The following is a 10,259-nucleotide window of genomic DNA, read 5'->3' as shown; positions in this document are numbered from 1 at the left end:
TTTGTCCAGTGGATGGGGCAGAAAAAAAACAAGTAGGCTATTATAATGATTCTTTTTCTAATGATTAATGTGTGCATTTAGAGTACAAATCAATCATTACAATATTGTTTTTGTGTTTGGAACATAATTGGGTTCTGAATGCATTAACATGGTCATTTAGTTTAGGCTACTATAGAAATAAAAGGTAGGCTACAAATGTATAACAACGAGATCCCAATTACACTGCTTGAAGTCAGTTTTCTTTATTAACATCACACAGATATTTGTACTATGAAAGGAGAAATCAAAGATACCTCCTACTCATGGCAATTTGTGCTCTATGAGGAGATTTATCCTCTGTTTTTAATTTTCAATGCATTGTGAATTCAACCAGACATTTATGACTAAGCAAGTGTATACCAATAAAATATTAAAATATAAATTTGCATGGTGCATGGAGTTTTACATGGAGATGGGGAAATGATGTTTGAACCGCCCACCTCCAGGGGGCAGTAAAGTCTCTACGGGTCAGACCTCCGCACCCGGAAAAACTTTCAAAGCTACTGAGCATGTGTTTACACTGGGGATAGCTAGCTTCACTTACATTAATATAAAGAAAATCTGACCAAAATGTCTTCAAAAAGTCAGGATAACGACGATAACTTTGAAGGACAGTCTGCATTGAAGGAGGAATTGAACAAAAAGGTAACGTTAGTGTTGGCCGTATCATATTGCTGGTGGCTAATGTAATAGCCTCAAATTAGCTGGTAAACATGTAGCATGTCTCATTTCAGGATATAACTATGATTTAACACACGTTAATGTTGAAACACGCGGACTTTCGGGACTATCTTTCTTACGAAGTCAGATACTTTGTTGCCTGAAGTGTTTCCTTTTCATCACGTCAGTGAAATAATTTGCGTTACTCACTTACAGATCAAGGAGCAGAAGGTTTTACTGGACGAGCTCTCTAATCTGAAGAAAAGCAGGGTGAGCGAGTGTACATGAAACTGACATATTTATTTAGTTATTTAGTTAATGTAATTATGCTCTGGCAACAATTAATATGAATTTCTTGTTGTAAGACGCATCTCTAAAGAGAAATTCTCAAGTAACGTTTATTCTTTTTTTTTTATAAAGACTTCTCTCAGGAGCAACATATGTATTTCTGTATGTATTGATGTGCATTTCTTATGTGTTCCTTTATCAGAGAGTCTACATTCAGCAAAGGAACAGTAACATTTTCTTCCTAGCAGACAGAAGTCAGACGCTGGGTTCATGCAAAAGTAAGTTGAGAGCTGTACGTTTAAGTTAATTCATATCACTTTAATAGATAAACTATCTGGCATCTGTCTGTCTTATTTGTTAAAACCCGAGGCTGGACAAATAAAGTTTGACCATAAACCATCATGTTGTAGATAGACATAACAGATGATATTTTCTGTCTCCAGAGGAACTGGATAGCATGAAAAAGGATCTGCAGGATATGTAGGACTGACCTTCACCACAACAATGTGTGGCATCTTCTGTCTGTTGAGTCTGTCACCTGCTCAGTTAGAGTGGGACAAAACAGTCCATGAACATTTGCAGAGAAGAGGGCCCAACTGGAATCAGGATCTCACAGTCAGAGGCACAAATCCCTGCTATCAGTGTTTATTCTCTGCCCATGTTCTTCACATGAGAGGTCTTCTCACACCCCAGCCAGTACAAGACAACACTGGAAATGTCCTGGTGTGGAACGGGGAGATTTTTGGCGGTCTCCCAGTGCTGCCAGAGGAAAATGACACTGCTGTTGTCTCACAGCGGCTTTCATCCTGCAGTAGCTCTTCAGAGATTTTGTCAGTCCTGTCCCGTGTACGTGGACCATGGGGGTTTGTTTACTACCAGAGGGCTGGAGACTACCTCTGGTTTGGCAGAGACTTCCTTGGTAGGCGGAGTTTGCTGTGGAAATTCGATGCGGAGGACCAGGCCTTGACCCTGACTTCTGTGGCAGCCCACAGCTCTGGACATGCACAGTCTGCTTGGCAAGAGGTCCCAGCAGTTGGTGTGTATCGGATTGACCTGAAGGCAGTTACAGAAGCTGGCTCTGTGACATTTGAGGTTTATCCCTGGGCTCATGGGGGAAATGATCTAGTCTTGAGCTGCAGTCAAACTATATTGGAGTCTGTCCCCAGTGGCTGCGCTGCTGTGATGAACCAGTCTGGCCTTGTACTCACCTCACCTGTGTGTCCTCTAAATACATCCATTCCAGAGTCATTAAATGAGAAAGAAATTGATCCAAAGTCATATTCATGTGTTCAGGATCTGGAGCAGCTGCTTGCAAGCAAAGAGAAAAACAGTGAGGTGAACCATCTTATTGATGTTCTCAGTGAGGCAGTAAGGCGACGTGTTCAGTCTTTGCCATTCAGGGTACAAGAAGAGTGCCCTCCCTCTACTAACAATGCTAGTATTGCTATACTTTTTTCAGGAGGTATTGATTCAATGATCCTGGCTGCCTTAGCTGACCGTCACGTACCTGCTCATCAACCAATAGACCTTCTGAATGTAGCATTCAAGCTACAGGAGCCAAAGAAGCAGAAAGAGTCTGCAAAGAAACCCAAAAAGCACAAATACAAGCCAACAGATTCTAAGAGTGATGAAGCTGATCCCCAAATATCCAGCCCCTTTAATGTTCCAGACAGAATCACCGGAAAAGCTGGCCTTCAGGAATTACAAGACTTGAATCCTGAAAGAAGATGGAATTTTGTCGAAATCAATGTAACAAAAGAGGAGTTGCAGGAAGTCCGCCAGGAGCGCATTTGTCATTTGGTGCATCCATTGGATACGGTGCTTGATGACAGCATTGGATGTGCTGTGTGGTTTGCAGCAAGAGGGACAGGGTTCATCGCAGAGGACAGTGACCGGAGGCCCTTCACATCAACAGCAAAGGTGAGGTACAAACACCAAACTTCGCACTTTCCAGGAGCAAAGGCTTCTGAGCTTTGTTTAACTTTTTATCAATGCAGGGGATTTGATGCAACTGTCCACTGGGCTATAACACAGGTGTGAGTGCAAAGGGATAAACAGTAGGGTCACAATCATTGCAAAAATATAAAGTCACAAATGCATCATTTCTTACTGATAATAGAACAAAAACAAATTGAAATCAAGAGATGTTTCACAATTCCCAACAACCACATTGACCTGCTGTTCTGTGTTGCTGCTTTATGACTGCAGGTAATTCTGACAGGAATCGGAGCAGATGAGCAGCTGGCAGGTTACTCAAGACACAGAGTCCGATTTAAGATGTCTGGACATGAGGGACTGATCCAGGAACTGGCCATGGAGCTGAGCAGGATCCCTTCCAGGAATTTGGGAAGAGATGACAGAGTGATAGGGGACCATGGGAAAGAGGCCAGGTAAGTGTGGCACCTGTTTTAAGTTCCCATTACATATTACCAGAACCAAAAGTGCGTGAAATTGCATATTTTACCTGGCAACAGGTATAACTAAAAAAGCTGTGAAAGCTAGATACTTAACTGCTAACCAGATAGCATCAGCATCAAATCCATACTCTAGGGGTGAGTTGCATGCTGAAAAAGATATACTGTTGAAATTGTACTTAGTTTTCATAAGACATCAGACATGAGGCTGTTCATCATGTTTTTTTTGTTTTTTTTTTAAATGGATTGTTCATTAATTGTGAACGTGTTCAGAATGTAGACTATTTGTACGTCTTTACTCTAAAAAAAGGGGGATACATTTGTAGGTGTTATTTACAGGTTATCATGCAGTGGTTTCACTGGTCTGACCCACTTGAGATCAACCTGGGCTGTATGAACTGAAATGAGTTCGACACCCCTGGGTAGAGTTTCTGACAAATGTAACTCTGGCATCTGCAGATTTCCCTACTTGGACGAGGATGTGGTGAGCTACTTGAATTCTCTGCCGGTGTGGGAGAAGGCAGACTTGTCACTCCCTCGGGGTGTCGGGGAGAAACTGCTCCTGAGACTGACGGCGAAGCAGCTGGGCCTAGGCCAGTCAGCAGTCTTGCCCAAGAGAGCCATGCAGTTTGGCTCCCGCATCGCCAAGATGGAGGACAGTCAAGAAAAGGCCTCTGACAAATGCACAAGACTCCTAACTGAGTAGACAAATCTCTGGTTTTAATTAAAAGAGTATAAAAATCATTTTTAGTAGAAAAGATCAATATAAAATTACATACAATTGAGATTATAGGCCTATTTACATTAGTTATTGATTTACTGTCACAGACAGATTCTTGAAGTTTGCAAAAAGTTCACATTTGACTATCTGTTTTGTGTGTGCTGGTCTTGGATAAATTTTTTAACATGGCATAATAAATATGGTATTTTCCTCTACACCATGTATGACTCAACATCTTGAAGTTTTTCTCTGAAGTAAAGGTCACAATCAATATAGGAAGGCAAGTTCCCAACATCGAAACGCCCAGAAATCTGATGAATGTATACTGGCTTCCTGAAAGACAGAAAGAAAAAAACAAACAAAAAAATGCGACAGTGTCATTTATTGAGAAATACACTGATAAACTGGTTTGAAAATGGATTTGTTTTAGTCCAATATTTGCATAATTTGACATGCATAAAAAAATATAACACTCAAACACCCATCCAAATCTTATAGTGTGACACAGTAAAGACCCACAAACAGACAAGAAGCCTGTCACAAAGCAGTATTACATAATGATTAGAAAAAGTTTACCAAGTAAAACCTTGACTTCTGACATTGGGGGGGTCCAACAGATATTACCTTGGAATGAGCCAAGACACAAAGTTTCCTGGGGCATCTTTCTCATCAATAGGGGTCTCCTATGGAAATAAAATGTTGAGCAAAATAGTGAAAAGACAATTTACTCCTAATTCACATCACACATGGGACTGAGGAGTAGTAGATGTACCTTCTTTTCCTCAAGGAAGGTGTCCAGTAGAGGAAGGCTTTTCTTTGAAAACACATAGAAACAGGGACACTGAAAAACAAATGGAAATTTTCAGCTGAGTGTTGTCACACTGACATCCATATTTGGGTGAACCCTTTTTAACACAGTTCCCCAATTTAATGACAATGATTCTAAACAGGCAGCCAGAGAGAGGTTTTTTTTATGGCTGATGAGCTCAATGTTTTGACAAACTTTGGTTTATATATTTACTGAAGACCAAACTGAGGGCAAAATAACCCTGAAACCAGCGAGCCAAACAGATAGAAGACAACAGCCCTGGGAGAGTATCTGACCACACTGCAGTGACAGAGAATCTGACTGGCAGCTCTTTCCTGCCCTTAACCCATTCCCCTCAAGACTGTAAGTCAAACTTGAGGTGGTTCTCCCCTTGTTTTGCAGAGACTTAAATGATCTTTTATGTTCATGTGGACAAGGATTACAAGACATGTTCAGTGTTTATAGTGAACTTACTGCTCTCCTTGACATTGTTTCAGAGGGAAGAGGTTTCTCCTTCATACACAGGACGCGGAGATCCCTGTCCACTTCCAATATCCCATATTTATGAGTTTCTGTACAGATGCACAACACAGAACTAGTTGTGAGCATGAGCCAAGTCACGTCAGACAGTTTATGACCTATCACTTCCTTATCTGACAGCTTCCGCAGTCTTAAATTTAATGGTATACTACGCAGGATTGTTGGTTACTGTTTGTAAAAACACTCATCAGCAAAACTCAAAGTAAGAGCCAACCCCAGATTCACTCTGGTTGAGATTTTGCTTTACTTTATTTGCGTTTTTCTGTGCTGTGGCACCTGGTCGCCACCTTTTTTATAAAGCCCCAACCTCACCTGAGTGCTGTGGGGGCAAACGCCCATAAACGTCCCAAACAGAAAAAATAAGAAAATCAGGCAGAAGGCAGTCTCTGCAGGAAAATACACTTCCACACACTTCTAGTGGGTCAGGGGATGACTAAGAGGGATTTCTTCTGTATGAGTATTATGTTTTTTAGGAAACTCCTGCATCGACTATCTTTATCAAAGCCTTATTTCCTACTCACCTTCCTCTTTGCACTGGTATGAGAGCACCAGACAGCTGTCCTCACACTTTGCTTGGAGGTCAGAAAACCTCTCTTTTACTTTACTGAGACTAAAGTCTTCTTTGAAGAGGGTGTCACTGATATGGATGGATACAAAGTTGTATCAGTTTGGCAGAGACAGGACTTGAATTTGGACAATTGCATTTGCACATTTGTTTTCTGAACAACAACACTGCATGGTAGTGTTGATAATGTGAACTCAGTAAACTTACCCCCCAATCACTAAGACATGGTCTTCTATCTTGAAGTGCGTCACTGCAAGCTGCAGGCAGGCCACAGCACCCAGACGCTCCTGGTGGAATACAAAGTTAGCTTGAGTCAGAGGATGGTGTGAAAAAAAAAAAAAAAATCTACTTTCTAAGGGCCAAACATGTGACATTGGTAGTAATGACATGGAAAACACTGATTATGAAACTGTATTTACATCATTGCATCTCGTCTGATCGCTGAGAATCTTGACATTTGAGAAATGTGATGCCCACTCTTCAAATGCAGCATGGTAAAGAGCGTTAGTCTGTGGGGAGGAGAGCAGTGAGGAGAGAGAAAAGAAGAGGAACAGTTTGTTGTAAATATTCAGTGTGATATAGTTGATTACAGTGTTATTAAAAGTATTTCTTTTTACGCCACTTTTTTTACTCCATGACAATGACTGAAATAAATTTATCTGACAGCTTTAGTTAGTTTGCAAATTACATTTTCGCACACAAAACAAAATGAAAATTTAAATGATTAGTGGCTAACTGACTGACTGGAAATCAATAGTTCAAAATGAGCTCCACCTCAACCAACAACAGTAAAATCCTGCTTTTTTACAGAATCATCTAATGAGATCATATACAATAGTAAAACAGTCACAAGAGACATTTTCTATATTTTAACTACATTTTATTGATTATACTTTTACTGAAGCAACATTTTAATGCAAGACTTTTACTGTAGCAGAGTATTTCTACTGTGTGTTATTAGTACTTTTACTTAAAGGAAGGGTCTGAATACTTAGGGTGTTTTCTACATTTATTTAATTAATTATTGCAGCTAAACAAAGTTTGGCTTTAAAGAAAATTTAAATTGATTGACAACATAAAAAAATGTAAATATCTGTATTCAGTGGTGGACTAACACCCTGCACATAATTGTCTATGTAAAAAGAAACTTCCACAAAAATAGAAACAAAGGATATATTTTAAACAATAAAAACACAATTTAAGAAAACGTTTAATTTGAAAGAGTTCACAGGAAGTGAACATATGCAGTTGTGTCTGCCTTTACACTGATGTTAAGCTTAATACAGCTGATTATCATTAAAGTATTTGTGGACATACATAAACACAGTGCATATCTAAACTGTATAGGGAAACTTTTATTTTAAAAGAGTCTGCCGGAAGTGTTTGCATGTTATTTTGTATGACTGTACACTTTAGTTTGAATTCATAATCAAGTGTCCAGACTGCCCCCCTGTGGTCACAGAGTACAACTGCACAGAGACGGTGGCGTAGTTACACACTATGACCACAGGAGGGCAGTCTCGAAACGTGAATATGAATGGAATGTAAAAGCAGTCACAATGTCGTACCTACTGTGATTTTTTTTTTTTTTAAATGTATTTACAGAATTAATAAAAGTAATTTCTAGAATGCATAGTAGGAGAATTGTTAATGCGCTGTTTGCTTTTACACGCTGTATAGTTAAACTTAATACCGCGCATTGTCTCTTCACTGCCCTCTGGTCACAGTGCATAATTATACAGAACCAAGTGTAGTTACACTCTATGACCACAGTAGGGCAGTAGAGATCCAGATCATTATAAAGTGTAAAGACACACAACAACATACTTCCTGTGAGCACTTTCAAAATAAAACTTTCTAAATACAGCAGGGTGTAGTTAAGCATTGTGACCACCGGAGGGCAGTGTAGAGACGTTAAGGTTTAGATATATTTTAACGAAAAAACATTTGTATTGGCTTAAAAAAAACCTATCATCATTATCATATGCAAAATCTACTCAAACTAGTAATGAAGATAATAGTAACAATAATAAGAGGAAGAAGAAAATGAAAAAATAATTTGTCAGGATCGCTCATATATGAGTGTCTTACGATTGACCTATGATCATTGATGAATTAACATCTAACAATAGGATGCAGGTAACTAATGTCATGGAGCTAATAAACCTGCTGAATATGCTGTTGGGTAGTTATTATTTAACAATGCATCATATTTTAAACTAAAATATGCAGGGCAACTGGAAAGTATAAATGTTACATAAATATAGGCTAACTCAGTGCAATCAAACGTAACATTTCTTTAAATTATGTCTATCTGAGATTAAGTACATTAAAGTAGTACCAAATGAAAAGACTTAGGTATTAAAAAATGGATTTCAGAACAATACTTGAGTATGAGTAAATTACAAATTACAACCCCGATTTCAAAACAGTTGGGATGCTGTGTAAAACATAAATAAAAACAGAATGCAATCACTTGCAAATCCTTTATGACTTATATTCAATTGAATACAATCCAAAGACAAGATATTAATGGTTAAACTGAGTAACTTAATTGTTTTTTGTATACACTAATTCTGATTTTGATGCCTGCAACATGTTTTAAAAAACGTTACGACAGGGGCATGTTTGTGTCACATCACCTTACCTTTTAACAATACTCAGTAAGCATTTGGGAACAGAGGAAACTAAATGTTTAAGTTTTAAAAAGTGAAATTCTCCACTGTGCTATTTTGCGCTTCATAATGTGTCAAATATTTTCAATAGGAGACAGGTCTGGACTGCAGACAGGGCAGTCTGGCACCTGAACTCTTTTACTATGAAGCCCCGCTGTTGTAACATGCAGAATATGTCTCACTGTCTTGCTAGAATGAGCAGTGACGTCCCTGAAAAAGATTTCATAATGATGGCAGCATATGTTTCCCCAAAACCTTCATTGCGCCTTAACAAATGGGAAGCTGTCCATGATGCCATGGGCACTAACACACCTCCATACCATCACAGATGCTGGCTTTGGAACTTTGTGCTGGTAACGATCTGGTTGGTCATTTTCCTCTTTAGCCCGGAGGACACAATGTCCATGATTTCTTAAAACAATGTGAAATATGAACGTGTCAGACCATAGCACACTTTTCCACTTTGTGTCTGTCCATCTCAGATGTGCTCAGGTAGAGAGGAGTTGGTAGCTTTTCTGGATGTTGTTGATATATGGCTTTCACTTTACGTAAAAGTGTTCCTGAGTAAATAGTCATGTCCTTCATACAGTCATGTTGATTTTAATGGTCAAAGGTCACAGCCATTCAAGACTAGTTTTTAGTCTTGCCCCTTTCATGCAGATTTCTCTGGATCTTATGAATCTTTTTATTTATTCTTATTTATCATTAAACTATTTTTTTTTTGATATTATGGATCATAGATGATTAAATCCCTAAATTCTGCAATTGAGTGTGGTGAAACAATGTTCTTAAAATTGAATCAGCTGCCCAGTGCCACACACTCTTTTCACACACTGACCATCCTTGCTTGTATCCTATGATGATACTATCACCTGTCACCAATTAACCTGTTTTTTGAATCAGGCTTGTACTTTGCACCACTGCCTGCATTGAGCTACTTACAACAACATAAATGCAATCCACACAGCCAGAGGCGCTCAGAGCACGGACCCAGTGGGATATCAGAGCACACCGTCCCACGGGCAGCAGCGGCTTGGCAGTCCCAGCCAGGTGAGCGAACCTCCCGCTGCTGTCGGCCACCACATCCCTCTGGAGCCTGGTTCCGTACCCAGCAGCGAGAATTACAGCTTTCATTTAGACTCTGACCCGGGACACACGCAACTCACCTGTCCGCTGTATCACCTGGTGGTTTACCTACTAACTACTAATACTACTGAACCCAGTGACAGACCGGTAGAAAAAATGGTGGAAAAATACGTATTTTGTTCTTATCTATCGCTCTGGTATTTTGCAGTTCAGGGCCAGACTCATCTCGCGAGATTGAGCGTCTGGCTTCCGGTTAGTATTTCCAAAATAAAAGTAATGCTTCTTCCGATAATTTTAAAAACTAAGTGTAGGTTGTGAACAGTGTCGGATCAACGAAAATGAATCCAGGGATGTGATTGATTGTTGGATTTTAAATCAGTAGGGGTTGTAATATTACAACTGAGATTTTATTAGTTATCCATGACACTATTTTTAGTTTATGGTTACACTACTCGTTACTGGG

General features: G+C 39.4%; 3 protein-coding genes across 3 annotated transcripts; 2 read left to right on the top strand and 1 right to left on the bottom strand.

Annotated features, from left to right (window-relative positions):
• The first annotated feature begins 506 nt into the window (after positions 1-506).
• Positions 507-1,569, top strand: asdurf (ASNSD1 upstream open reading frame). The gene is made up of 4 exons (XM_033618313.2): positions 507-684; positions 916-969; positions 1,190-1,265; positions 1,431-1,569. The coding sequence occupies exons 1-4, from the start codon at positions 610-612 to the stop codon at positions 1,469-1,471; spliced, it is 246 nt and encodes an 81-aa protein (XP_033474204.1). The 5' UTR covers positions 507-609; the 3' UTR covers positions 1,472-1,569.
• Positions 1,492-4,342, top strand: asnsd1 (asparagine synthetase domain containing 1). Its single transcript, XM_033618311.2, has 3 exons — positions 1,492-2,907; positions 3,196-3,377; positions 3,861-4,342. Exons 1-3 carry the CDS (start codon positions 1,492-1,494, stop codon positions 4,105-4,107), a joined length of 1,845 nt encoding a protein of 614 aa, XP_033474202.1. The 3' UTR covers positions 4,108-4,342.
• LOC117251775 (glucose-1-phosphate adenylyltransferase) lies at positions 4,104-10,041 on the bottom strand. The gene is made up of 8 exons (XM_033618312.2): positions 9,653-10,041; positions 6,455-6,544; positions 6,243-6,322; positions 5,992-6,107; positions 5,405-5,502; positions 4,895-4,963; positions 4,747-4,805; positions 4,104-4,455 (listed from the first exon to the last, which is right to left on the bottom strand). Exons 1-8 carry the CDS (start codon positions 9,842-9,844, stop codon positions 4,335-4,337), a joined length of 825 nt encoding a protein of 274 aa, XP_033474203.1. The 5' UTR covers positions 9,845-10,041; the 3' UTR covers positions 4,104-4,334.
• Between the last annotated feature and the right edge of the window lie 218 nt (positions 10,042-10,259).

Source organism: Epinephelus lanceolatus, chromosome 14 (genome assembly GCF_041903045.1).
Source record: "Epinephelus lanceolatus isolate andai-2023 chromosome 14, ASM4190304v1, whole genome shotgun sequence".
Taxonomy (NCBI): domain Eukaryota; kingdom Metazoa; phylum Chordata; class Actinopteri; order Perciformes; family Serranidae; genus Epinephelus; species Epinephelus lanceolatus.
The sequence above is the reverse complement of the archived record's forward strand: the minus strand, read 5'-3'. Positions and strand labels throughout refer to the sequence as shown.

Coding starts and splice junctions, on each gene's coding strand:
- LOC117251775 (XM_033618312.2), bottom strand. CDS start 9,844: ATGAAAGCTGTAATTCTCGCTGCTGGGTACGGAACCAGGCTCCAGAGG. Junction 6,545..9,652: donor TGGATTGCATTTATGTTGTT/GTAAGTAGCTCA, acceptor TCCTCCCCACAG/ACTAACGCTCTTTACCATGC. Junction 6,323..6,454: donor ATCAGACGAGATGCAATGAT/GTAAATACAGTT, acceptor GTATTCCACCAG/GAGCGTCTGGGTGCTGTGGC.
- asnsd1 (XM_033618311.2), top strand. CDS start 1,492: ATGTGTGGCATCTTCTGTCTGTTGAGTCTGTCACCTGCTCAGTTAGAG. Junction 2,908..3,195: donor CCTTCACATCAACAGCAAAG/GTGAGGTACAAA, acceptor TTATGACTGCAG/GTAATTCTGACAGGAATCGG. Junction 3,378..3,860: donor GACCATGGGAAAGAGGCCAG/GTAAGTGTGGCA, acceptor TGGCATCTGCAG/ATTTCCCTACTTGGACGAGG.
- asdurf (XM_033618313.2), top strand. CDS start 610: ATGTCTTCAAAAAGTCAGGATAACGACGATAACTTTGAAGGACAGTCT. Junction 685..915: donor AGGAGGAATTGAACAAAAAG/GTAACGTTAGTG, acceptor ACTCACTTACAG/ATCAAGGAGCAGAAGGTTTT. Junction 1,266..1,430: donor GACGCTGGGTTCATGCAAAA/GTAAGTTGAGAG, acceptor TTCTGTCTCCAG/AGGAACTGGATAGCATGAAA.